Source organism: Sorex araneus, chromosome 3 (genome assembly GCF_027595985.1).
Source record: "Sorex araneus isolate mSorAra2 chromosome 3, mSorAra2.pri, whole genome shotgun sequence".
Classification (NCBI taxonomy): domain Eukaryota; kingdom Metazoa; phylum Chordata; class Mammalia; order Eulipotyphla; family Soricidae; genus Sorex; species Sorex araneus.
The window spans coordinates 171,717,325-171,744,067 of record NC_073304.1 but is presented as its reverse complement, the minus strand read 5'-3'; the positions used below and the strand labels follow the sequence as shown (position 1 = coordinate 171,744,067).

General features: G+C 59.3%; 1 protein-coding gene across 1 annotated transcript in view; it reads right to left on the bottom strand.

The window, feature by feature from the left end:
- POU2F3 (POU class 2 homeobox 3) overlaps window positions 1–26,743 on the bottom strand; it is a 73,092-nt gene that overhangs the window by 21,134 nt on the left and 25,215 nt on the right. Inside the window, exon 3 of the mRNA XM_004605090.2 lies at window positions 25,803–25,837. Coding sequence (XP_004605147.1) covers window positions 25,803–25,837 — 35 coding nt within the window. The remainder of the gene's footprint in view (window positions 1–25,802; window positions 25,838–26,743) is intronic.

Here is a 26,743-nt window from a genome sequence, read left to right as displayed (position 1 = left end):
TCAGTGAGATACAGTCGAGCACTGCAGGCTGAGCAGGGCCAAGCAGTGCTCATGAGCCTCCACTGCAGCAGACACCACCTTGAACTCGCCCTTCGTGAGCCCCAACGCCCTCCTGGGCCCCTGCAGGTGGCGCCCACAGCCTCAGGACCCTGAACTTCGCACCTCTGGGTGGATGATGCTCTTTCCCCCTTGGGGACACACGTTATCATCCGCTCTGTGTGATGAGAAGATGGTGACACTAAATGGTGCTTTGTTTAGGGCGAGGCTACACCCAAAGATGCTGTGGGTGGGGTCTGATGGTTCTGCACTCAGACTCAGGAATACTCGTGGACCACTCAGATGTTTGCAGGACCACATGTCGCTGCTGGGGACTGGCCTCAGGGCCTGGCACATGCCAATGTCTTTGGTCCCCTGAATACTACTGTCAAACTCTCCACCTCACCAATTTAAAAGAGGGCAACTGGGATTGGAGTGACAGGACAGCGGGGACGGTGTTTGCCTTGCACACCACCGGCCTGGGTTTCCGGCATCCCGTATGGTCCCCTGAGCACCGCCACGCATGACTCCTGAGTGCAGAGCCAGGAGTAAGCCCCGAGCCTAAGCATTGCTGGGCATGGCCCCAAAACCAAAAATAAATCAATAAAAGGTGGCACCCCATCCTCTGTTCCCTCTTACCCTGTTTTCAATTCCCCACTGCGCCTCGGAGTCTGGAGTGCGTGCTCAGGGCTCCACCCCGCCCTGCACAGGTTGTAGCCAAGTTCTCGTCTGCTGCTGAGTGGGTCCTGCAGACAGCCCTCCCGGCCCAGGGGTCTATACTGACAGTCCCCTGTACCTGCTGTGTCTTGCACAATTACTGCCACCTGTAGTCTGAGGTGCCTGGAGTAGCTGCCGCACGCCACCAGCCACCAAAGTGGGTTCAGCATGAGCATGCCCCGGACCCCACCTCGCACACAGAGCAATGATTCTGTAGCTGGCATGGGGGTCAAGGGGCCTAAGCCACCCCTGAGAAGGCACCCGGGAACCCCTGGCGGGGCCGTGGGCACTTCTGGCTTCACGTGGTTTTGTGGGCTCCACTGGGCTATCACCGACGTGATAAACCCGCTAAAGGTTCACACTGGGAGAGAGCGGGAAAGGCCTTTCCTGCAGCTGACTCGGCTCAACCCCTGGCACCCCACGGTCCCCTGAGCACAGAGCTGGGCGTAGACCCAGAACACCTCTAGGTGTGACCCCAACCACCCCCACCCCCGCCAACCTCAGAAATAAGCAAATCAAGTAAAGACTCAGACGCACGACCTATCACGGGCCTAAGCTCCCTGTGAGGACGGGGCTGTGGCTCACTCAAGAGCCCTGAGAGCACGAAGACCCTCGTTGTGACTCTGGAGGCACAGGAGGGAACTGGGCCCCGAAAGATGGGCCGGGAGCGAGGGGCCTGCATGACCTGTAGGCATCTGTCCACCGTGTCCAGCAGGGCACGGCGGTGGCGCCGGACAGGGCTCAGGATGGAGTCTGGTCCTGCTCAGAGGCAGTTGCTCCCTAATGCTGCTCACCTGCTTCTTCCTGAGACTGAGCGGGCGCTGCCCAGGGGGCGCAGACACACCAGCAGTGTCCCTGCGAGTCCTCCCGCCTGAGGGGCTCGGAAAGAGAGGGCCGGGAGGGATGGAGCCCAGGAGAGCCCAGAGGGACAGGGTCATGGGGACCAGGTCCAGGAGCATGCCATGCCCCCCCCATGCCCCACACCCGGGTCCCTCAGCACCGCCCACCCACACTTGGCATTGCCATCTTCAGCTCTGCCGTCCTCCTCCCCACAGAAATGAGGGTCCCCAGCAAACAGTCGTGAGCCGGATTCACAGAGCTCGAGACGGACCATCGAGAACTTCCGTGGCTCCAGCACCAGCGCCGACCTCGTGCATGGCTTATGGCTCTGGCGGGTTCCCCTGACGCCAAGTGTTTGGGGACCGCCGCTGGTCTCCACGGTCCTGGGCCCCTCCTGCTCCGGCGCACCCCTTCCCCGAGGCAGGGGCAGGGGCAGGGGCAGGGGCAGGGGCAGGGGCGGGCCGGCAGGCAGGAAGGGGGCACAGAGGGAGAAGGTGAAATCACCCTGGTGGATCCACCCCAGGCGGCTTGGCCGGGCCCCAGCCGCGAGTGAGGCTCCTCTCTAGACTCATTATGCACCATGGGAGATAAGCAGCCGGGCTATGACAGTGCTCGAAAACATGCGCCTTGCCTCCAACTGGCGCTATCTGTTAGAATCAGTGCCAGCTCTCCCTGCAACACTTAATTTCAGAAACCAGCGCCATCATGAAAGAAAACGCGCCCTTTCATCTGCTTCCTGGATCAATGGCCCTCCCCGCTCTTTGGGGGGCCAAGGAAGAGCCTTCTAGAACCTCTGGGGGCTAGTCTGGGCTTCCTGACATCCCCACCTGTCATCGGACTGAGCTTTGATTTTGCCAACTTTTAACTCATTTCAAAAAAAAAAAAGATTCTAACTGGGCACCCCTGGGTGTGAGGTGTTGGGGATGGCGTTCACCAGCTGGCACACTCACCCCCGTTCAAAAAATAAAAGACAATTTTTAAAAATGGCAAGAAAAGGCTATGGCCAGGTTCTAGAGCTCGGCCGGGGCCGGGCGGGCAGAGGCGGACAAGACAGTGCCCTGGGCGTCAGTGCTCTCCCTCCAGAGAGCCGAGCCCGGGACCCTAGAGACGGGAGATGTGAAGAAACGGCGTTTTTCCCGAATCAGAAATCCCTTCCACAGCTGTCGAATGGGAGAGATTGGAGCCAGTCCAGGCCACTGGGTGTTGGCTGAGGATCTGGGAGATACAGAGAGCCTCTGTCTGATCCCCACTGACTTCTGTGAGAACCTGAGGCGAATTGGACCAAACCCCAATTTCCCCCAAACTTGTGAGAACCCAACCACAGCCACAGCCCGCCTGGAGCAGGGCCGACCCATGCCAGCATCCCTCAGAGGCGCTTCTCACGCGAGCGGAAGATTCCGCCGGCCCTGCTAGGGATGGCCAGTCGGACCCCGGGGCGGAGGGCGGGAGGCAGTGGGGGGGGGCACGGCCGCCACGGGTTCCCTCCGACCAGCAGACGAGGGACCGTCCCTCCCCTCCCGGGCTGTGCAAAAGTGCTGTCAAGTTTTGGGCAGTGACCAGAGAGGTGAAGCGGTATCGGGGAGATTATCTCTCCTAATCCCTCTGAACTCCCTGACATCGCCTCCATCAGAAGGAGGTGCGCTGGGAGGACGGGGCCTGGGGGGAGCTGGGGGTCCCCCATTTGGGCCTCACTCCTCACAGCGCTGCAGCGGCAGGGCGGGGCTCCTGCCCATGTCAGAGGCCCCGAGACGCCCCCAAAACCCGGAGAGGGATTCGAGCAGAGCTCCTGTCCCCCCCTCCCCACCGCCCGCTCCAGCTTCTTCTCTCTCCAAACGTCACACAAGGCCACAAATCTGTCTGGGGCAAGGAGGGAGGCGAGGGCGCCCCAGGAGGGAAAAGGCGGGGGTCCCCAGCTGCACAACTGGACCGCCCTTGCAGCCCCCTGTTTGGTGGGGGACGCGGGCTCGGTGGGGCTGGGGGGCGTCTTCAGGCCTTTTTCCGTGGTCCTCTCCGGCACTAATGAATAAATCAGGGGCGCTGGACGCGATCAAAGGTGTTGTCCTAGTTGCATAACTCGTTTGTGGAAAGTGTTTCATAAACATTTCACAAGAAGGAGAATTTCAAAGCTCGAACATCTCCCAACCTGCCTTCAATTACAGGCAAGAGCTTTTTAAATTTTTTTTCTCTGCCCCCACCCCCCACTACTTCCTAGCAGTCGGGAAGAGTTTCTGTTTTGTAACTGATGTATAAAGTGTTCACAAACATCTTGCTCACGAAAATATCCTAAAATAAAGGCCCCGTGGTGGGACGGGCTGGTGGGCGGGTCAGCTCAGGTCAGCGGGGCTGAAAGTCCGCCTAAGACAGATTGGCCATTGTCTCTGTCCCCAGGGGTTTGGACGGTGCCCCCAGAGGTTGAGACTCCTGCCTCTTGGGATGGCCTGGCCAGCGCATGGACAAGGGACCTCATCCTGTCTCCCCCAGCCCTTCCCTGTCACCCGTCTGACCTCCAAGCCAGCCGGGCCACGCAGCCTCCGCCCCGCCACACTGAAATTGTCGTTGACAGCATTGAACATATAGACAAGGGAGGAATGGGATTGGGGTTTGGGGTGTATGTGTGTGTGTGTGTGTGTGTGTGTATGTGTATGTACTTTTATATGTGTCTATGTGTGCATGTGTACGTATGTGTGTATTTTTATGTGTGTGTATGTGTCCACGTGTGTATGTGTGTATGTATTCTTATGTGTGCATGTGTGTATGTGTGTATGTATTCTTATGTGTGCATATGTGTGCGTGTGTGTGTGCATGCGCGTGTGCACGCCAGGGCCATGCAGTCGCTCCTCCTGGGGAGAGCCTTTGCAGACGCAGCCTTGCATTCCCCAGGCACGGACTCCAGGAACACACGAGAGCAGGTCAGCTTGCTATCACTGGGGGCTTTCCTCAGCACACAGCATGGCCGGGCTGGCAGATGTGTGTAGACCCCCCACCCTACTGAAGCCCCCGAGGTTTCCTCCCCCTCTGCCTCATCCATCAGCCCAGGCTCGGGGGTCAGACCCACTGACGCCCTCCCTAGGAGACGCCCAGCGTGTCCTGGTGCCTGGATATGAACAACCTGAACCGAGGCGCCGAGCCCCTGTGGCCCCCTGGGGTGCTGGTGGCATCCCTCTCCAGCACCGCGCCTTCCTCTCACTCCCCTGCGGAGGCCCTTTCTGCGGGCAGCTCCTGGGTGACGCCCCCTGGGGCTCCATGGCTCAGAGCCGCTGCTGTGCCCCAGTGAAAGGACGCCCGGTGGCAGGGGCTGTGCTTCGGGGCAGCCTTGTGCAGCCCTGGACCCAAACTCCCAGACCGTCTCTGAGCACTGTGGCGACTCCTGGGAAGCGTCTGCCGCCAAAGGGTTTGTGACCCCTCGGCCCCTCGGATCACTGGCACACACCCGGCGGCAGTCACAGGAAAGCCACCGTTTTCCTCAGTGGAGGGAAAGATCCAAAGACCCCCAGGAGGCGAGCACAGGTGGGGAGCGACCCCGGGGGGGGGGTCTGACGCCAGCCCACCCGCCCGCTAACAGGTGGATCAAGTCAGTCCCTGGGCGGGATCATTCCTCCACAGAAGCCGGGCAGGAGATGAGACGGAGACCACTTAAGGCGTTTAGAAAGGGGCCATGGTGGTGGCTTTGCACGCCAGAGCCCCGAGTTCAGCCCCAATCCCGCACGGTCTGCCAAGCACCTCCGGGCACACTCCCCTCCCCCCTCCGCAGGGAGATGTCCGATGCGCAGAAGAGGCCAGAGACGCTAAGAGCTTTGCTTCGAGGAACAGAGCTGTCTGCCTCCTCTGCCTGCTGTGTGTGCTGCGGTCACAAGAGCCCCGTCCCCAACCTGTCTCCATGGGGGGCCGGAGAGGTGGCACCATGGGCTGGGAGCGGGCTTTGCTGCGGGAACACCCTCTTCCCCAGATCACGTGGTCCCCAGCACCATAAGGAGCGACTGGGCCGGGGGAGAGCACAGTGGGCAGAGCATTTGCCAGCATACTGCTAGCCCAGGTTCCATCCCCCGCATCCCATATGGCCCCCCCAAGAACCATCAGGACTAATTCCTGAGGGCAGAGCCAGGCACTGCCCTAAGCACACCCAGGCATGACCCAAAAAGGCAAAAAGAAAGGCGAGATCCTTGAGCACAGAGATAGGAGAAGCCCCTGAGCACTGCTGGGTGTGACCTCCAAGCAAAAAACCAAACAAATCAGTAAAAAAATCAAGGAGACTGTGGCTGGAGCAATAGACCAGCAGGTAGGCACTTGCCTTGCAAGTGCCCAACCTGGGTTCTATCCCTGGCACCCCATATAGTCCCCTGAGTGCAGAGCCAGGAGTAAGCCCTGAGCATCACTGGGTGTGGCTCAAACACCCCTCATCCCCCAAAATTTAAAAAATCAAGACGACTCATAGCCACCTATGTCTCTGAGCACCCGCCCCCGCCCTGCCTCACTCCTGGCAAGCACTGGGGAGAAATCCCCTCAGGTTGGAAGAGGTCCTTCTGCCTCCACGACACCTGAAGCCCAGAGAGCTGAGGGCCACAGGGCCGGTACCAGGGCCATCGTTCGGCCACACGTCCCTGGTGTTGGGGCCTTGGTGCCCCTCCCAGGCCTGGCTCTGTCTTCTGCTCCACACTTGGATCTCGGTCCCTTCTCTGGTGGCTGGAGGGACTTGTCAGTAACCCTAACCCCCTTCTGCAAAGAGATTAAATCTCAGTGCAAATACAAGCCTCCACTCCACGTTCTCGGCCGCTGCCCAGGGTGGTTTGGGCTGAGATAAAGCACCCGTCTGGCTGTGAAAGCACCTTGGCAGCGAAGCCCGCATTGGGCCGTTAGCCCCAGGGAGCGCCTCTGCCGGCTTTCTCCCCTGCTCGGGAGGCAAAGGGGTGGAGAGAGAGGGCGGGAGGGCCCGGAGGCCACCCCCGGGCCGGAGCTCATCTAACTGGGGGCTGCAAAGGCAACTCACAGAATAAAGAGTGAGCAAACGCCGTGGGGACACGTCACATGCACACTCTCCGCACGTGTGGGACACAGTGCACACACGTTAACATGTGAGTCTGGGTACTGGGAACTCTGTGCTGGCTTCAGGTTGGGGGTGGGTGGGGAAGGGCTCAGAGAGCTCAGGCTCGGGGAACAGAGGAAGTGGTGGCGGTTGTTGAGCACGTGGGGGTGGAAAAGCGTTTTGAACGGATTGTCTGGTATTGAGGGTGAGAATTCTGTGCGGGAAGGAGCCTGTCCAGGGTCCAGGAGATGTGGGGGAGGCCCAGGCTGGAGACTCACATAAGGAGCCATGGTCAGGCAGAGAGGACAGGGGGGGGGACCCCAGACTCTTTCTCCTGTCCACTCTGTGAGGTGGCCTGGGGGGCTCCCAAAATGTGCTTAGTGCCGCCCCTGCCTCTCTATGTTGCTTCTTCAGGATGGGTGGGGTGCTCAGCCGGGGCAAGTGTTTCCACAAGTGGCACCTAGAATTTTCACACCTACTGGGGGGCCCACCCTAATTAGAGGCAGCTGAGTCTGCAGCAGGTCGAAATGGAATTTCCTGGGCCAGTGTCTGGCTCTGAAGCTGCCCCGTGAGGTCCAGCACCGGGGTCAGACCCAAGCATGGCTCAAGACTTTCGCTTCTGAGAATTGAAGTTGGAGGGTCCTCAGGGGTGGCTTATGTGGGCGGAGAGGAGAGACGGTCACTTTCTCCCGGTCTGCCTCTGCCACCCGAGGACAGGCTGGGAACGCTAGGACTGACTCCGTCTGTGGATGAGCCCCTGAGTGGCACAGCCAGAGCCCAGCCAGCCCCACGAGGTGGCCGTCGAGCCACACCTGGCCTCCGCCTGGTCTCAGCACGGCCGTTGGTCCCGGCCACCTGATTTCCCAGTGGGCTGGAGGAGCAGCTGGAGCAAGGAATTGCTCTTTGCAGGCAAGAAAAGTCAGTCCGAGGCCTTCCCCGGGGCTCCCAGGGTTTTGCTCCATCTCACAGAAAGGAAGTTCAGGAGTAGGCGCGCAGTGAAGTCAAAACAGATTTTTATTTGGAGGCTTTGAGGAAGGGGGGGGAGGGAGAGCAAAGGGAGAGAGTTACATGCTCAGGGGAGAACTCGGGCTTCTCCAGAGAGAGCCCCGGGCATATCTCAAGAGGGGAGAAGCGGGTGATGCTTGGTCACATGGGCACAAGCAGCATATGGGCTCGGGCAGCATATGCACGCGCTTTCTTTGTTCAAGGTGGCTTTGGTAGCGCCTCACGTGGGGCTTTCTAGCTAGGTAAGAGTTTACTGCTGGGCTGGAGTGATAGCACAGCAGGGAGGGCTTTTGCCTTGCACGCGGCTGACCCGGGTTCGATTCCCAGCATCCCATATGGCCCCTGAGCACCGCCAGGAGTAATTCCTGAGTGCAGAGCCAGGAGTAACCCCTGAGCATCAAGGGGTGTGACCCAAAAAGCAAATTTAAAAAAATGCCCATTTCTAGGGTGGTTGCCCAGGGGTAGAGCTGGGAGTGGTTGATGGTCCTCTTTGAAATTCCTCTTCTGGCCTTTGCTCCTGTTGGAGCTTCTTTGGGGAGGGGGTGGGGGGAGTCCAGCCTTCTCTGGGTCTATTGGCCCAGGTAAGGGCTTGTCAGGCCTTAGTTCCTGTTTCTACAAGGTGGGCTTTTGCAGCCTCAGGGCTATTGGTTTTTATTATTTCCTGGGAATTCCATTGCCATGGGCCCTTCCCTATCTACCTGCCTATGTCAGAACCATCTTCCCTCCCGCCAAGCTCCTGGCGCTCTTCTGGGGTCCAGAATAGAGGGAGGTACCTGGCCCAGTTGATTTTCAGAATCTTTATACTTCCACGAGCTTGAAAACAAGGCTGACTGGCAGGAGAGCCAGGGTTAAACTCAAGTCACCCGACATGAGATTGAATGCGTCTCTTAAATTCCCAGGGTTTTCCCTGGAAGCCTTCCCATAGTCTTCCCTTGGAGCTCCAAAGCCTTTTCATTTTGGTCAAGGATAAATTTCCACTGGCTTTATTTTGAATAGTGATCTTGCCAGAAGGTATATAGAGCCTTAACTTTCCCTTAAAGAGAGAGCATCTGAAAGGTAATTTTGTCAGAGTTTTGTTTGGTTTTCGGTTTGGGGGCCACATCCAGTGATGCTCAAGGGGAACTCCTGGTTCTACGTCCAGGAATCACTACTTGTGGTGCTTGGGGGACCCTACGGGATGCCGGGGGTCGAAACCAGGTCATCTGCACAAAAGGCAAATGCCCTGCCTGCTGTACTATCACTCCGACCCTAATTCTGAGTTTGTCAAAAAGCAATTGTGCCCTCCAGAAGCTGCAGTGTTTGGCCACCACTGACCTGGGCCCTGACTTTGTTTTTCTGTTTTCTTTTCTTTTCTTTTCTTTTTTTTCCAGCTTTGCTTTCCCCAGTTGCTTTTAGTTTTTACTGATTTTTTTCCCCACAGCTCCTGTTGGTCTATTTGCTTCTGGAACCCTCTATCTAGTTCTAGTTTGCATCTTTCCCTTGCTAAGTAAGGGCTAGACAGCCCAGATGACTGAGCTTTTACCAGGATCTCTGACATGGATGTTCGAGCCCAGAGAAGCGGCACCCAGAGGCCTCTGCTGGCTTCCGTCAGGCATCAGCGAGGCTGTGGCTCTCAGGGTAAGGAGGCTCTGCTGCGACCCTGGGCTCAGGGGAGCAGCTCAGGCTGTGCTCCTCGTCAGCTGGGTGCTGACTGGGGGAGCCCTCCTGATTCTATCTCAGAAGCCCCCCAGGCAGAGGACCGCTGACTCTTGCCCCCTACGTGGGAAAGGGAAGTGCCAGCTAGCCAGCCAGGCCTGGGGTTAGGGCGGAAGCTCCTCTGACCGGCAGGGAGGACCCAGGCCTGTTTTGGTCACCAACACGATAGGGAGATTTTGCACATCTGAACTCCTCATTTCCTGAGGTCTGTCCCATAGGCGCCGAAGCCTCTGTAAAGCCAGGGGGACTAGGCAAGCGGCAGTAGATTCCAACGCTTAGAGAGTGAAAGAACCAGAACTTCGAGACTGTGAGGGAGGCCGGGATGGGGCTCACCAGTGGAGTGTGTGGCCTGCCTACGTGCATGAGGCCTGGGGTTTGAGTCCCAGCACTGCCAATTAAAAGGAAAAACAAAGGCAGTGAAGAATCATGGCCGGTGGGCACCACACACCGGAAAATGCTCTGGACCCGAAACCGAGCCGATAACCCCCGGGGTGCCCCAGATAGAGCAGGTGCAGTCTCCCCGCCTTCTCCAGATGGAATCCAGGAGACACTGAGCTTCTACTAACATGGCTCCGGTATGTGGGGACCAGGACTATTTCTCCAAACTGCACAGCAGCTTATGCGGCCGCACGACCTTTCCTGATATACAAAACAATGTTCAGGAACGGCTCCTCCGCCCCTGAACGGCCATGATCCCAGAGGTACACAAACCAATCTCGGAACTCAGCGGCTGCTGGCAGAAATGCTCCTGGACTGTGAACTAAGCTACGGTTCCCTGCCGCCCTGGGAGGGGAAGGATTTTTGTTCCTTGGTCTTTTCCCCTTTGCAGCAGCATGGCGACCACTACCTTTCAGAGCCAATTGGACAGAGAGGTAGGAGCTTGCAGTGATGAGGTGTGCGGAAAATCTCCTGGTGGGGGGCTGGAACCGGCCCTGCTCCCCGCCCAAACAGGACCCCGAGCAGCCGCCCACGTACGGCTCCTCCACTCCTGAATGGTCATGATCCCAGAGGCACACAAACTAATCTCGGAACACAGCAGCTGCTGGCAGAAATACCTCTGGACTTAATTACTAAAATACCAGAATTCCAAAACTGCGCAGCCGCTGTCTCGGCTGTGCGACATCATATGCTCTTCACTGTCAGCAATGGAAAACGAATGATCTGATGATGCTTTTTCGGCAGGTCTGATTGTTGGGGGAAATTCCAAATAATAATAGTGGGTTTTCTGTCAAAACACTGAATATAATCAAAGTAAAGAGAGAGTAAAGTGAAAATCATCTGCCACACAGGCGGGGGGGTGGGATTGGGAGGTATACTGGGGTTCTTGGTGGTGGAACATGTGCACTGGTGAAGGGATGGGTGTTTGATCATTGTATGACTGAGACTTAAACCTGAAAGCTTTGTAACTGTTCTCACGGTGATTCAATTAAAAAAAAAAGAAAGAAAGAAAAAGCAAAATCCAAATGATTTCCCAAGAGAGCTTGTGAGTCACCTGAATTTGGATGTAGGCCTGAACGATTCAGAATCAACCCTCTGCCTGCTTTTTCAGACTGACTTCAAAGAATCACACCAAACCAGGCTCACTTCCTTCTACATGGGTTCTTCCTTTTATGGAGTGGCAAGAAAGAGTGTAAGGATTTGATAGTATGTTTGTGTGTGTGCATGCGCACGTGGGCTCATATGTGTGTGCATGTTTGCATATGTTTGTCCATGTGTGTGTGCATGTGTGCACACATATGAATATGTGCTTGTGTGCATGTACATGTGTGCATGCATGTGCACACATGTGCATGAGTATGCATGTGTATATGTGCGCTTGCGTGTGTGTGTGTGTGTGTGTGTGCACGCACACATGCAGATGCATTTCAAGTGACACCTAGGAGCCCATCTCCTCCTCTTCCAGCCTCTTCACTCACCCTCTGTCAACAAGTACCTGGATATGAGGGACTTTCAAACACTTTGTCCCATTGATTTGTATGTGTGTAATATATGTGTAGATGTATGTGCATGTGTCTGTTCTCTGGAGACCAGTGTGGGGTCACATAGGCTGTAGTAGGGTGAATAAAGAGTGGGCCACAACCACCTGGAGCTGTCACCTCCATTCAAGTGCCATCTGGCTAGGAATGCCATCAGCAACTTAGGTGAAAATGTGGCCCATGTCCTTATAAAATATCTGTCTGAGAACCAGGGGCAGCCAGTAACATGCACAAAACTAACAAAATGTGTGTGTTTGTTTTTTTTGGTTTATTTTTGGGGGGGGGTTGGTATGAAAGGTCGAACACTGGACTGGCTGTGGGGAGCTGTAGAGCTGTATGTCCAACCCACAGATTCAACAACACTGAGAACATCAGATCCAAACTCCAACCACTAGACTTCAGAATGCGCCTGTCAAGGTGGCAGGAAGAAACCTGGGGAAACTGGTTTCGCGTGTGTGCAATTGGTGGGATTGATGCTGGAGCATTACATGTCTGAAACTCAGCTAGCCATAACTTTGTAAATCGTAGTTTTCTAATGCTTTTGGTAGGGTTGCGGTTCATCTGGTGATGCTCAGGGGTTACTCCTGGCTCTACACTCAGTAATCACTCCCAGCAGTGCTCGGGGAAACATATGGAGTGCTGGGGATTGAACACAGGTCAGTCTGTGCAAGACAAGTGCCTTATCCACTGTACTATCTCTCCAGCCCCTCTTTATTTATTTATTTTGCTTTTTGGGTCACACCCAGAGATGCACAGGGGTTACTCCTGGCTCTGCACTCAGGAATTACCCCCTGGCAGTGCTCAGGGGACCATATGGGATGCTGGGAATCGAAGCCGGGTCGGCCGCGTGCAAGGCAAACACCCTACCCTCTGTGCTATTTCTCCAGCCCCTCCAGCCCCTCTTTAATAAAATTTTGTTTAAAAAAAAAGGGCTGGGGAGGGAGATGGTGTCCTCATCTTTGCTGGGAGTAGCCCCTAAGTACCACCAGGAATGGCCCTAACACAAAGACTCACACACACATACACACAATCACACTCACACACACACACTCACACACACACAAAGTTACAAAATCTGGGACTTGAGGAGAAAACTCAAAGACCTTTCAGCGCCTGCCCCCCACGATCCCCCCCAGCACTAAGGTCCCCAGACCCCCGAAGCCCCAAGTATAGCTGCGGCAGCCCATTGGTGCCCTGAACATTGCTTGGAGGTCCCCGTCCCAGGGAGAAGCGACAAATAAGGAAGGGGAAAAAATCGAAAGATCAACTAGGAGAGCAAATGTGAAACTTGTTTTCTTAGAATATGAAAATCAACTACAAGTTGAGGCAACAGTTTGTATTTAAAAATCCTGGGGAGGCATTGGCTAACTTCGAAGCGTATTTAAGTTGACGAGGTGACAGGGTATCTCTGGAAAAATCAGTCGGATGGGCGGCAGGAGAAGACCAGTATTGAGGCTGCCTCCCCTGCTGCCCAGGCCGTGGCCACACACACAGCCCCCGGGACTTTGTGCACAGACCCCGCCCCATAAACTGCCTGAGTGAGCGGAGGGACGGATGGCTGGGTGGTCCCCTGTGCAAGTCAGGTGTCATCTGGCAAAGGGGTGAGGTAGACCTGGGGGGACGGGGGGTGGGGGGTGACTGGCAGATCAGAACCTGCATAGACAGACAGATCAAGACACAACGGTAAAACAATGCTCACTCACGGGCACTGGAAAAGTGAAACGCCACATAAACAGCAGAACGTTATGTGCTCTATTTGGACTGGGCATTTTACTTTCAAATTTAAAAAAGAAAGTTGGAGAAGAATGCACATAGCATATTATAGATCTATGTGTGTGAGTGTATCTGTGTATATGAGCGTATGTGTATGTGAGTGTATGTGTGTATCTGTGTGTTTGCATGTGTGTCTGTGTGTGTGTCTGTGTGTATGTGTGTGTCTGTATGTGTGTCTGTGTGTGTGTTCTGTGTCTGTGTGTGTTTGTGTGTCTGTGTGTGTATGTGAGTGTATGTGTGCGTGTCTGTGTGTGTCTGTGTGTGTATGTGCATGCGTATGTGCATGCTCATCATATAGATCATCTTCACCTTAAAACTCTACATTGATTCACTGCCTCCTGGTTTATTTGGGGGTCACGGCTGGCAGTGCTTGGGGCAACCTCTGGCTCTGTGCTCATGGGTTACTCCTGAGGGTGCTCAGGGCCCATGGAGAGTTAAGGATGGGACCTGGGCTTCCTGCGTTCGAGCACTCGGCCAGCCCCGAGCCCCTACTCTCTCTCCTCTACGGGATGCACAGAAGGCGGAGAGACAAGCCCATTGACGCCAACTGCCCAGTAGTGACCTCCGAGAGGAGGATCCGGACTCTTCCCTCTATGATGAGGCGTTTTTGTTTGTTTGTTTTTACAAGAAAGTATTCATGAGGGAGAGCAGATAGGAAACTTGTCTCGCACACAGCTGACCTGGCACCACGTACAGTCTCCCGAGCCCACTGGGAGTATCCTCAGCGCAGGGCCAGGAGTGAGCCCTGAGCACTGCTGAGTGGGGAGAGAAGAAAGGGGAAGCAGAAGGGGAAGTGGGAGGGGAAGAGCAAGAGGAGTGGGAAGGGGAAGCGGAGGGGGAAGGGGAAGGGGAAGAGCAAGGGGAGTGGGAAGGGGAAGCAGAGGGGGAAGGGGAAGGGGAAGAGCAAGGGGAGTGGGAAGGGGAAGCGGAGGGGGAAGGGGAAGGGGAAGTACAGGGGGAAGGGGAAGGGGAAGTGCAGGGGGAAGGGGAAGGGAACGGGAAGAGGAGGAGAGGGGAGGGGGAGAAGGAGGGAAGAGGGAAGGGGAAGGGGAGGGGGAGGGGAAAGGAGAAGGGGAGGGAAGGAAAAGGGAGAGGGAAGGGAAGGGGAGGGGAGAGGAGGGGAGGAGAGGGGAAGGGGAGATGAGGGGAGGGAAGGGAAGGGAGATGGCATAAGAGTTTGGTCCTGGGTACCACATGGGCCCCTGAGCACTGTTGTGGCACCTATAATCAACTTTTTAAAAGGAAATCAGGGGCTGGAGCGATGACACAGTGGGGAGGGCACTTGCCTTGCATGCAGCTGACCCAGGCTTGATCCCCGGCATCCCATAGCGTCCCTGAGCCCCTGCAGAAGTAACTCTTGAGTGCAGAGCCAGGAGTAACCCCTGAGCATCACCTAGTGTTTCCCCTCCCCCCAAGAGTAAAGAAAACAAAAATAAAAAGGAAAGCAGTCTGCACATACGGTCTGTCAGTGCCTAAGGCCGTTAGAAGTCTGTGAGGGGGAAGGGGAGCCCTATAGTAATAAATGGGGCTGGGGAGACAGCACAGCGGGGGGGGGGCATTAGCCTTGCCAACCCTGCTTCGATCCCCCGCACCCTATAGGGTCCCCTGAGCCCCACCAGGAGAGATCCCCGAGTGCAGAGCCAGGAGTAAGCCCTGAGCACAGCTGGGTGCAGGCTCCAAAATAAACAAAATGAAGTCTCATCTCCAGGGGTTTCTGGGCGTTTCCATGGTGGGGAGGGCTGGGAACACCTCACGCGGCGGAGGGCCGCAGGGTGCAGGGTGCCAGGGTGTCTCAGGGTGTCGCAGGCTCTCCCGCCTCAGCTGCAGAGCGGCGGACTCGTGGGGGTGGGGAAGTCTAGCTGCTGGCTCACCCGCCTTGCAGGAGCGGAGAGGGTCCCCGTGGGCGCCAGCGGAGTGTTTGTGGGAGCCGGGTGGGCCCGCACGCGGCGCTGAGGCTCTGCAGCACCCACAGGGCCCCCCTTATGGCACTGCACCCCATCTGCCATTGCAAAGCACGTCCAGCAGCGCATGGGCATCCTCAGACCGTCCTTCCGTCCCACGCCACTGTCGTTACTGCCACCCGTCGAGCGCGAACACCGAGTCTGTCGGCGTCGGCAGACACTCAGTTCCTCCTGTGAGGCTGCGCCCGCCTGTTCCGTAGCCGCGCCTCTACCCCCCAGACACAGCAGCCCCCCGAGCTCCCGCCTGCAGCAGGCAGCGAGGGAGCCATGAAGGGAGCCTGGCGGAGCCCCCCGAAGCCCGCCCGAGTCACTCTGTCTCACTCCGGAGCAGAAGACTCCCCGGGGCCTGTCTCCGAGACATCAGGTGCCGGGACACCCCACCCATGCCAGGGACACTCAGTGGGCCAGGGGAACCCATTGCTTCTAAGGGGCCTGTTCTGGCTTGGGGTGTGGGGCCTGTTTGAGAAGTCACTGGAAGCTTCCAGAACCTTCTCCCTGGTGCCCAGTAGGGACATGCCCCTGGCTGAGCCAAGCCTACAGTGGCGGGGGCAGGAGATACCAGCAGAGCTGCCCGGCACCCTGCCTGCCCCTCCCGGCCAGCTCCTGTCCCGGGACCTGGCGGGGCCGAGAGTGGAAGAGGAAATGGCCCCCAGATGGCAGAGGGCCCATGGCTTCGTGACAACCCCCCGGCACTTTGATTTGGGGAGGGCCACATGCTACCGCAGAGACCCCAGCCTGCAGACTCACACAGCAGAAGCAGAGGGGTGCGGGCTGGGGGGCAGAGACGGAGAGTTTGGTCCCAGGGGTCTGGACAGGGAGGGTGTGGACAGGGCAGGGGTGGACTTGGCCAAAGCTGGGCCCAGACGTACGTCTGTTCCGCTCCTCATTACCTTCAGGCCCAGCCATCACTTCAGCCATTCTGAACAAACACCTAGGGGTGGGGTGAGCAGCCACAGCCAGCCCCGCAGTGCCGGGGGGCCTTGGGGCTCCAGGGGTCACACCCGGGTTCCCACCTGCAAAGTGTGTGCTGAGCCCTTTGCACAAATGATGTCTGGGCCCGAGGGAAACGAGGAACAGAACAGGCAAAGTGGCTCCTGGCGTCTCCGTGGTCACCGAACACCAGGGGGAAGGGGATCCAGAGCCCATGGAGGAGTAGGGAGCCCCAGACCCCGTCCCTCCGCGGCAGCCATCCAGCTGGGCCTCTGCTGAGTGGCCAGACCCTGGGGCACGTCCCGAACACCCGACGCTCCCCTCCCCCGCCTTGTTATGGGCCAGAACAGAACCTTCCAGCCGCCCTTGGCCGGGCAGCCGCGCTCTGTGCCACGGCACTTGGTTCTGGCTCACGGGGGAGACCCTGCACGGTGGCCCTGCCTTCCCCTTGAGCTGACGGCGAGGACGTCCTCTGGCCAGAGCCCTTGAGCCCTGAGAGCTCACTCTTTCCTGCCCATCACACTTCCGGGGCTCTACCCAGAGCCGGGGCACCAGCTCCACTGCTTGCCTGGCTGGGTCAGCGCTGCTCACTGCCCCAGTGGCTGAGTGACCAGATTGTTCAGGCCTCGGTTTACAAGTGATACAGAGACCTGAAAATCCCTGTTTCCTCTGCCTCCGACGAGCCAGCCCACAGCCCTGGCCTGGCGGGAGGGTCAGAGCGACGGTCCCCCGAGGGAGGGGGCACTGGTCCTGCACAGAGCTGGCCCTGGTTTCGTGTCCAGCCCCCTGTGGGGGCACCCGCACACTGCCAGGAGTGACCCTTGAGCACAGAGTCAGCACGAGCACTGCAGGGTGAGCACTGCAGGGTGTGGCCCCAAAGCCAATATAAATAAATAAATCAATAAGATTCCTTAGCGGGAGCCTGGCAAGAGCTGCGTGGCATGCAGGCCCCGCTCCGCAAGCCTGAGGCGAGAGCCGCAGAGAACTGGGCCCTGGCACTGCCCCATAGACCTGGGTGTCCACCCCTCGGCTCTGTCCATAGGTGTCACAGCAAAGTGTCCACCCCCCCACGTGTCACAACAGAGGTGCTGGACCCCAACAATGGCACAAACTACCACCTCCACAGTGGAAAGGGAAGGGATTTTTTTGTTTTTTAAACCAACTTGGAACCAAGCCCTTTGAGAAAACGCCAGAAGAAGATCAATATTAGATGCATTTTAAGCAAATGAGTCCCTGGATATGGTGCTTGGATCTGATGCTTCAAAGGGCATTTCGGGGGTTGGAAATTTAGCTCAAAGGACTGAAATGCACGGTTGTATGCAGGAGACTGACCCCCACACCGCAGGGCCCCTGGCCGCCAGCACTGCTTCCGGGAGTACCTAGCACCCCCAGATGAAATAAGGCTCTCCTGGTGATGAGAAGTCGGATTTTATTTACAGCCCTTTGACGTGTCCTGTCTGTGCTCTGGGGTCACCTGACCTGGGGCTGAGGCGGGTCCAAGGCCCCCAGAGGAAGGCTGCGGCCAGACAGTTGTGTTGGGCAGCGGGTGCCACTTTGTGATGGACTTCCTGGGACCCTGACCCTCACTGGCTTCCTCCCGGGCCGCAGCAGCGACTCTCTCCACCCATCGTACAGAGACAGAAACTGAGGTGAAACTGTGGGAAAGAGACTCAAACCCAGGACTGAGGGAGTGCTCGCCACGGCCCCTGCCAGCAGAGTCTGCGGAGAAAGTGCTGGAAGATGCCAGCGCCGGGGAAGGGGCTGCCAAGAAGGAAAGAAGCAAAACAGGATGTGAACCCAGGGCCCTGGGGCTGGGGAGCCAGGCAGGGTTTCAGTGGCCCACACGGGCGCGTCCTGACGCCCCAGCAGCTAGGGTCTGGGGGCCACGGGGACACGAGCAGAAGCCACCGCGGGGACTGGAGAGCAGAGGCCAACCAGCTATGGACACGGCACCTGTCCGAGCCCTGGCCAGCGGCTCACTCTGCCCGCCCCAGCCCGAGCTCCGCTGAGCTTGTCCAGAGAAGGAGTCAGACTGTCGTGTCAGGGAAAGGGTCGTGGAGTGGGGGGCGGGGGGGGTGAGGGTGGCGGGCAGGGCCAGGCTGGCCCAGGCTGCTGGGGTTCTGGGAGAAGTGGATGTCTGAGTCGCCAGGGCCTCTGACTGGGGGCAAGGAGAAGGTGCGTCCCACCCGCGGCCCCGCGGGCGCTCACAAGCCGCCCCTTCTCACGCACAGCCCGCGAACCCTCCAGCAGGGAGCCGGCTGCACCCCGCCCTGACCTGCCAAACTTCCCCACGCCTGCGATGTTATCTCAGCAGCAGGCCCAGCCTCCCTGTGGGATTCACAGGCAGAGGCTCAGGAAAGCTGGAAAAGTACGCGGGGTGGGGGGGTGGGGGGGGCAGGGGGATGTCAGGGGGCCAGGGGCGGGGGGGGGAGGGCTTGTTTATAGGAATGCGTGCTGCGTCTCACAGCGCGCACACCCATGCACACATGCACACACAAGCACACACAATTACACACACGCACACACACATGTACACATGCACACACACGCACGCACACACATACACACGCACACACATACACACGCACGCATGTGTACACACACACACACACACACTCGCGCGCGTGCATGGCACACAGCGCAGTCACTAGCTGCAGCCACACCTCGGGAAGTTACTTAACGCCTCTGAGCCTCTGAGCGGAGTTTCCCGCCTCTAATGGGAACAATGGCGGTGACCTCACCTGGCTGGCGTAAGGACCCGGTAATCTCTGTCGGCATCTACATCCTCACATCCCACCTTCCCGGGCTGCACTTCAGCCCCAGGCGCACCCCCAACCTTCCCAGCCTCGGCAGCCGCTGCTCCGAGAGAGACGCTGGGGTTCAGGGGACACCATGGGGGAGGGTGGACACAGCTGGTGCACCGGGAGAAGGGCAGCAAGACAGCGCCCCGGTCATCTGCAGGCTCCCTGGGAGCGGGCGGAGAAGCCCACAGCTGGCGGCCTCCAGGGAGCCTCCCAGAGCAGCACCTGGGGCCTGCAGTGCCCAGAAGGGGGCTCCCACTCTCCTCATCCCCCCACCTGCACCAGGCACCCTCTGGCTCTGTGCCCAGTCTGCTCCCACACCCGTGTGCCCGCGCCACCGCCTGACCCCAGCCCCGGTGCCCTAAGATGCCTGTGGCTGCGTGGGTGGACCGTCGGGCATCCCAGGGGCAGGGGGTAGGTAGGCAGGACGGCTCCCCGGGGTCACAGTGGGGCTCAGAGCAGCTGGAACTGGGGTTACTGTCCCAGCCTCGAGCAGGAAACAGTTGGCACCGAGACTCAGGGACTCAGGGCCAAGACTGGGCCAAGGCTGACCAGAGCCGAGCTGCCGCCCCCCCCCCCCCCCCGCCATAGCCCCCCGCAGTCCCAGGGCCTGGGGACTCGGGCTGAGCGCTGGAGCCACCCTCCCATCTCAGCCCTGCACCCACCCAGGAAGCCAGCAGGCCGGGTCCGCAGGAAACGGCAGAGCTCGTGTGTATGGGCGGTGGACGGAGGCCAGAGGCATCGCGTGCCTCAGAGAGCAGGACACAGGCACGGTAACGTTCTCTCTGCCGAAGACCATGGGGACGGGCAGGGCGCGCCCACCCCCACCCCCAAGACCAGGACCTGGGGGGGAGCACGGGGTCTGGCTGCTCTGGATCTTCATTCCAACTCTCCCTACGTGACTGCCTCAGTTTCCCCACACACAGAAACAACAGGCCTGCCCCCCAACACCACTGCTGCTCTGAATGACCCGGCCACACGTGGCGCTTTGGAGAAAGGACCCCTTTGCTCCCCCGACCCTGGGCAGCTCAGCTTCCCCCTGCTAGGGCGGCCACGCTGCACCCGCCTCCCTCCCCGGAGGCCCCGAAAATTTTCTGCAGGCAGAGGCTGCAGGTGTTCTTTCTGGGGTGCCTCTCCCCAGTGCTGAAAGAACCCCCCACTTTCCACTGCCTCATGCTTCTTGTTTTGGGGGGTGGGGTTGGGCCACACCCGGCACTGCTCAGAGGTCTCTCCTGGCTCTGCACTCAGGAATCACTCCTGCCGGTGCTCAGGGAGCCCTATGGGGTGCTGGGGACTGAACCCGGGTTGGCCGTGTGCAAGGCCCTCCCTCTGTACTATTGCTGGGGCCCCTCTGCCTCCGAGGTGAAAGGGCTGGGGGCTACATGCCACCCTCCACGCCACCCCCCGGCCCAGGTGCCCATTTTCCCGGGCTCGGCCACGGTGATGGGGCGGGCACTAATGTAGCTGCTGCTCTGTGAAGCTCAGGGTGTTTTCCTGGCCGTGAAAGACCCGAGGTCCTATACGCACTGACCGAGCTCCAGCACCTGGCAAAGCAAGAGACACCCCAAACCAGGAGCACCCACAGGACGAGCCTTTCAGAGGTGTCAGAGGACACGTGTGTGGGCAGACAGCCCGCCCACAGCGCCAGTGAGTCTCAAACCCGGTCCATGTCCCTCTTTTGTTTGGGGCTCCTCCTGGCTCCGTGCTTGGGGTGGGGGCAGCTATGGCACTGCAGAGACAAACCTGGGTCCCCCCGCCCCCCCGCACACAAAGCCGCCTCCAGCCCTGTGAGCATCTTCCTGGCACCCCCCAGCCCGTTACCCATTGTGGGTGGGCAAAACCTGGCAGCACTCAAGTGTCACCCTGGGCGAGGTTCAGGGGTCTGTGTGGTGCCAGGGATCAAACAGCTGATCCAGATCAACCCCCAGCATCCCACAGGGTCCCCTGGGCACCACCAGGAGTGCCCCCCCAAAAAAAATAGAGCTTCCTACGTGCAGAGCCTGTGCTGGGTTCTTTCCCGGGCCCAGTGAGCTCTCTCTCTCTCTCCCCTCGCTCTCTCTCTCCTCGCTCTCTCTTTCTCTCTCCCTCTCCCCTCGCTCTCTCTCCCCTTGCTCTCTCTTTCTCCTCGCTCTCTCTCTTTCTCTCTCTTCTCTCTCACTTTTCTCTCTGTCTCTCCTCTCTTTTCTCTCTCCTTGCTCACTCTCTCTCCTTGCTCTCTCTCTCCTCGCTCTCTCTCCTCGCTCTCTCACTCTCTCTCGCTCTCTCTTTCTCTCTCTTCTCTCTCACTTTTCTCTCTCCTCTCTCTGTGTCTCTCTCCTCTCCTCTCTCTCTCCCTCTCTCTCTCTCTCTCTCTCTCTCACACACACACACACACACACACACACACACACACACACACTCCACTCTCTCCCCCTCTCTCTGTCTCTGCCTCTCTCTTGCTTCTAACATCTGTTGGTTTTCTCCAGGGGTGACATTTTCGTGCACTCTGAGAAAGGAGAGGGTTTGTCTGGAGGAATACCCAGGGAAACTCATAACTCTGGGGAAAGACGCTGTGCCCGGGCTGCCCACGTCAGTATTTGCCTGTCGAGTCGGTGCCCAGCGTGCCGCCAGCTCTAGGCCTTCCTGAAGGGTGTGCCCAGGAATCCATCTGTCGAGGGGCCCGAGAGGGAGAGAGAAGCGAAGCGTCTCGGGTGCGTGCCTTGCGTAGGGCTGACCCAGGTTCCATTCCCGGCGCCCCATACGGCCCTGGGCTCCACTGGGAGGGTCCCTCAGGGCAGGGAGCCAGGTACAGCCCTGAGCACCCCTGGGTCCAGCCCCCAAATAAAACAAACAAAACCCACTTCACTTGCTGAGCTACCTATTATTTCACTTCTCTGTCGCTCATTCTCCATTGAGTCAAACAAGAGTGTCTTCCTGATATTTTCTCTTTTCTGTACATTTCACTTAGGATATGACGGGAGCTTTCGGGAATCTTCTCAGGAGGGGCACTGGGCCTGGAGGTAGAGGGGCGGGGCCTGCCTGGGGGAGGGAGGGAGGGGCTCTGTGGGGGCTCCCCAGGCCTGGTGCAGCTCAATGACCCCAGGGGAAAAGAGGACAGAAGGTCTCAGCCCCGGGCCCCCAACCCTGCTGCGTAGGGCACACAGAGCCAAAGGGGGTTTCCTCGCCCCACTCTCGGGGTCTTCCACCACCCCAGCACCTAGAGTGGGCGCTGGATCCCGCCAAAGAGGAAAGACGCTCAAAGCCAAGATGCAAATCCCACGCGGACTCCCCGGCCCAGGGCCCCCCCCCACCGCATGGACACTCGGAGCAGCGTGCCCCCCGCCCCCGTCTCCCCCATGCACTGAAGATTCAGCTGCAGGGCTCCTCCTTCCCCCCATCTCTTCTCCGGTGCTGCCCTGGGGACTGTCCCCAGCCAGCCAGGGCCTTACACCAGCACTGCAAACCTCATGTGCCGCTTGGGAAGCCCGGCCAGCCTCCCCTGGCTTCTGCACGGGCCTCCCTGAGGCAGCCTGTTGTCGTCATTCTGGATCCTTCCAGACCCTTCCCGGGCTGTTGTGGGTTTGGGGGAAGATCCACCCATGGAGCTCATTCAGCGCCAGATTGAGCCCCGAGAGCAGCCCCGGAACCACCATCACCGAGTCCCAGACAGCCATGAGGGTAGATGGGGGGTGGCAGGGAGAGACGCAGGACCCTGGACATCAGTCTCTGAGCCTTAGCTTAGGGGCGAGAGCGGAGCACCAGGGGCACCTGCAAACAGCTTCCAACACACCGGAAGTCTCTGAGCACGAGGTGCCGGACACAGGCAGGGCAGTGCGGCCAAGGGGCCCCTGCCCCCCAAGCCCCCAGCCCACCCGATGGAACCATCTCTCCCCTGTCCCTCGGGCTTCGGGAGCAGAGGCCGACCAGCCTGTGTGAATGTCTCACGTCCAAGGGCCGGTCTGGGAGACCAGAAAGGCAGACAGGGTCTGGCACCCGCTTCTCCTGGCTCCCCAGGGCCCAGGGCAAGGGGACAGACCCTTTTCTCTCCCTTTCCTTCAGCCCAGCAGTGTGGCTGTGGACGCACGGCACAGAGCCCACCCAGGCCGGGTCCCGTCCCGGCCACGCCCCCACACACTCAGATGGACGCGCAGTGGGGGACAGCGGTGCCAAGAGGGCCAGGAGGACGTGGAGAGAGAACAGGGGGTCTTCGATAGCAGCTCAGCGGGGATGCGTGGGACTCAGGGACGGGGTGGGCAGCAGGGCTTCCAGCTTCAGCACCACCCTCCTGTCCCTCGGGCCCCTTCCACCGACACCCAACTGGGCCAGATGCTTCCCCAGGACCAGCCAGAGGCTTCCTGAGGGCCAGTGGTCAGTTCCTGCCACATGTCCACAGCCTGCCAGCCTGACCTCTGGGGCTCGCTGTGGGCTGTAACACAGCCGGGCGTGCCTGGGATGGCCAACGCTCTCTGTGCATCGGACTGGCTACTCCTCCCAGCCGCTCCTTCCTCCCTCCCCGTGCTCCCTCCCCTTCCTCCCCTCCCCGTGCTCCCTCCCCTTCCTCCCTCCCCGTGCTCCCTGTCCTCCCTCCCTCCCCACACTCTCTCTCCTTCCTCCCTCCCCATGCTCCCTCTCCTTCCTCCCCTCTCTGTGCTCCCTCTCCTTCCTCCCCTCCCTGTGCTCCCTCTCCTTCCTCCCCTCCCCGTGCTCCCTGTCCTTCCTCCCTCCCCACGCTCTCTCTCCTTCCTCCCTCCCCTTCCTCCCTCCCCACACTCCCTCTCCTTCCTCCCCTCCCCGTGCTCCCTCCCCTTCCTCCCTCCGCACACTCCCTCTCCTTCCTCCCCTCCCTGTGCTCCCTGTCCTTCCTCCCTCCCCACACTCTCTCCTTCCTCCCTCCCCTTCCTCCCTCCCCACGCTCCCTCTCCTTCCTCCCCTCCCCGTGCTCCCTCCCCTTCCTCCCTCCCCGTGCTCCCTCCCCTTCCTCCCTCCGCACACTCCCTCTCCTTCCTCCCCTCCCTGTGCCCCCTGTCCTTCCTCCCTCCCCACACTCCCTCTCCTTCCTCCCCGTGCTCCCTGTTCTTCCTCCCTCCCCACGCTCTCTCTCCTTCCTCCCTCCCCACACTCCCTCTCCTTCCTCCCCCCCCCCCCGTGCTCATTCTCTTTCCTCCCCTCCCTACGCTCTCTCCTTCCTCCCCTCCCCATACTCCCCTCCTACCTTCCCTCCCCGTGCTCCCTCTCCTTCCTCCCCTCCCCATAACTCCCCTCCTTCCTCCTTCCCTGTGCTCCCTCTCCTTCCTCCCCTCCCCGTGCTCTCTCTCCTTCCTAGCCTCCAGGTTAGTCATGGTGAGGTCACCGGGCTGCTGGCTCCCAGCCTCTCCCTAAAGGACAAGGCATTTGCAGGGAGGAACCCAGAGAGGTTGGGGAAGGTGGGGGAAGGCTGCAAGGCATCATGGGAAAATAGGCTGGGGTGCTCAGGGAGGTGCAGGTAAAGTCCCAGCTTCACCGGCTGACTGGCCGCGTGTGGCCTTGGCTAGTGACACATGGAAGGACCCTTGGCTCGGAGGGAGGAGGGCAGGAGACAATTAAAGTGACCGAGTGGCCCAAGCACCTCGGACCGGCAGGAGGTCCCAGGCCTGTGGGGGCAGTGGGGGCAGTCACGCCTCTGAGCAGGGGAAGCTGGAGAACCCGGCGAGCACCGGGCCGGGGCGTTTTCAGGAGGGCACAGAGGTGGTGCGGCCCGAGGCCCCCGGGTGTGTGGAAAGCTCCTCGTCCCCAGACTCCCCCTTCTGCAGAGGGAAGAGTGTCGTGTCTGTTCCTGTCTGCAGTGAGAAAGCCGAGAGCCGCAGGGGAGGGAGGGCCGGCCCAGAGAGAGGCCACCGCAGAGAGCTTTTCCAATTCCACCCGCGGGCCACACCCCTAAGGATGCGCCAAGGCTGGGGGCTTCTCTGCAGCGGCCCACGGAGGTTCCCCGCCCAGCCCAGGCCCCAGGGTTCGGAGCTACTTCAAACACAGGCTCCCCCACCCACCCTCCTTCGCCAACACCTCCAGGTGGGTGGGTACCTCCAGAGAACAGTGGGGAGTGGGCTCAAAGAGGGGCACCCCCGCCCCGGGACCCCGAGTCCGCAGGCAGGAAGCTCAGGGCACACCCCGCCTTCTGAAAACTCTCCAGCCGTGGCCCGTGAGGCACACCTGGGCAGTGTTCCCTAGCAAAGAGGGGGTGTCACAGGTGGGCATAGAGGCTCCAGGTGGATGCGGGGTCCGCATGTGGGAGTTCCAGTGTTCATCCCCAGCTCCACCATGGGGCAGGCCTGGGCATGGTGCCAGGTGTGACCCCCCAGCCCCAAGAGCAGAAACGGTTTTGTTTCTGGAGTGAAGACTGATGCTGCCCCTCCCTGCCCTGGGCACGTGCTCCAGTGGTCAGTGAGCCGCGGGGCCTGATGGGGTCTCTGAACTGTGGCTCATGAAACATGGGACACACCGCCAGGGCTGGAGTCTCCGTTTCTGCACTGACCTGGACACAGCCCCTCCTTGGAGGGGACCGTGGAGACCCCAGCACTCCAACCCTGCACTGGGGTCAGGGGAGGGGTGAATATAAAAAGCTTTTTATATTCAGGGGGTGCACACCTGGTGGTGCTCAGGGCTTACTCCTGGCTTGGCACTCAGGGATCAGTCCTGGAGGTGTTCGGGGGACCATATGGGATGCCAGGGATCTGACTCAGGTTGGCCACATGCAAGGTCAACGCCCTCCCCGCTCTGCTAGGGCTCTGGCCCCTCTAGGAGGACTTTAAAGCCTCTTGTAGGCTGAGGAGAGGGCGCCGAGGGATGAAACTCCCGCTGGCATGCGTGGGACCCCGGGTCTCTCCCTCAGCAGCCTGAGCACCACCACATGCAGCCCTGATGCCCCCAGGACCCCAGGGAAGCCCCAAACAACACAAACAAGTATCACAGCATCAAGTGACTCCTCGCACTGAGTCCCAGGTACACACCCCCAAACTGTGCCTCATCTTGGACTCCGCCACTTCAAAACACATGACCCCAAACAGTTATGGAATAAAGTCGCTCTTATCCTTACCTGCCGGTTGAAATCTAGGCCGTTCCGGTCACTTCCTGGAAGAGAGAGGAAGGAGAAGATATCAGTTGCTGGCAGGACTGGAAGGGATGAAAGGCTGAGGGAAAGCAAGAGCTTGGGAGGAGCCTGCCCTGTGGCCAGGGAGCTCCTGCCTGTCCTGTTTCCTGGAAAGGGCTTTGGAAAGAGCTGCCGGGTTGTGGAGAATCACTGACTGTCAGGCACACAGACCTGTGGGGGTTAGGCCCCATCCCAGCCCCTGGGGTTAGGCCCTGCCCCCAGAGCCCCTGGGGTTAGGCCCCGCCCCCAGAGCCCTGGGATTAGACCCTGCCTACAGAGCCCCTAGATTAGGCCCCACCTACAGAGCCCCTGGGGTTAGGCCCTGCCCCCAGAGCCCTGGGATTAGACCCTGCCTCCATTGCCCCTGGGTTAGGCCCTGCCCCCCAGAGCACATGGGACTAGCCCCACGCCCAGAGCACATGGGACTAGCCCCACCCCCAGAGCACCTGGGATTAGCCCCACCCCCAGAGCACCTGGGATTAGCCCCGCCCCCAGAGCACCTGGGATTAGCCCCGCCCCCAGAGCACTTGTCCTAGGGCTCAGGTTGGCTCTCTGAGTTGCATTCGCAGACAGTCTATTTCAGACCTGCTCTTGGCCAAGGTGATCCGACCATCAGAAATCCAAAAGACACAGGGTCTCCCTAGCCCGATTCCTTGGGCCAATGGCAGAGATGTCACAGGGGGTAGACAGGTGACATCTGACCCCATGACTTTCATTTCTTGTTTTGTTCATCTTTTCCCCTTTTGCAATATTAGATTTAATGTGATTCTGTAGGGCTGGAGCCATAGTACAGTGGGGAGGGCGTTTGCCTGACACGAGGCCGACCTGGGTTTGGTCCCTGGCACCACACATAGTCCCTGAGCGCCACCACGAGTGATCTCTGAGTG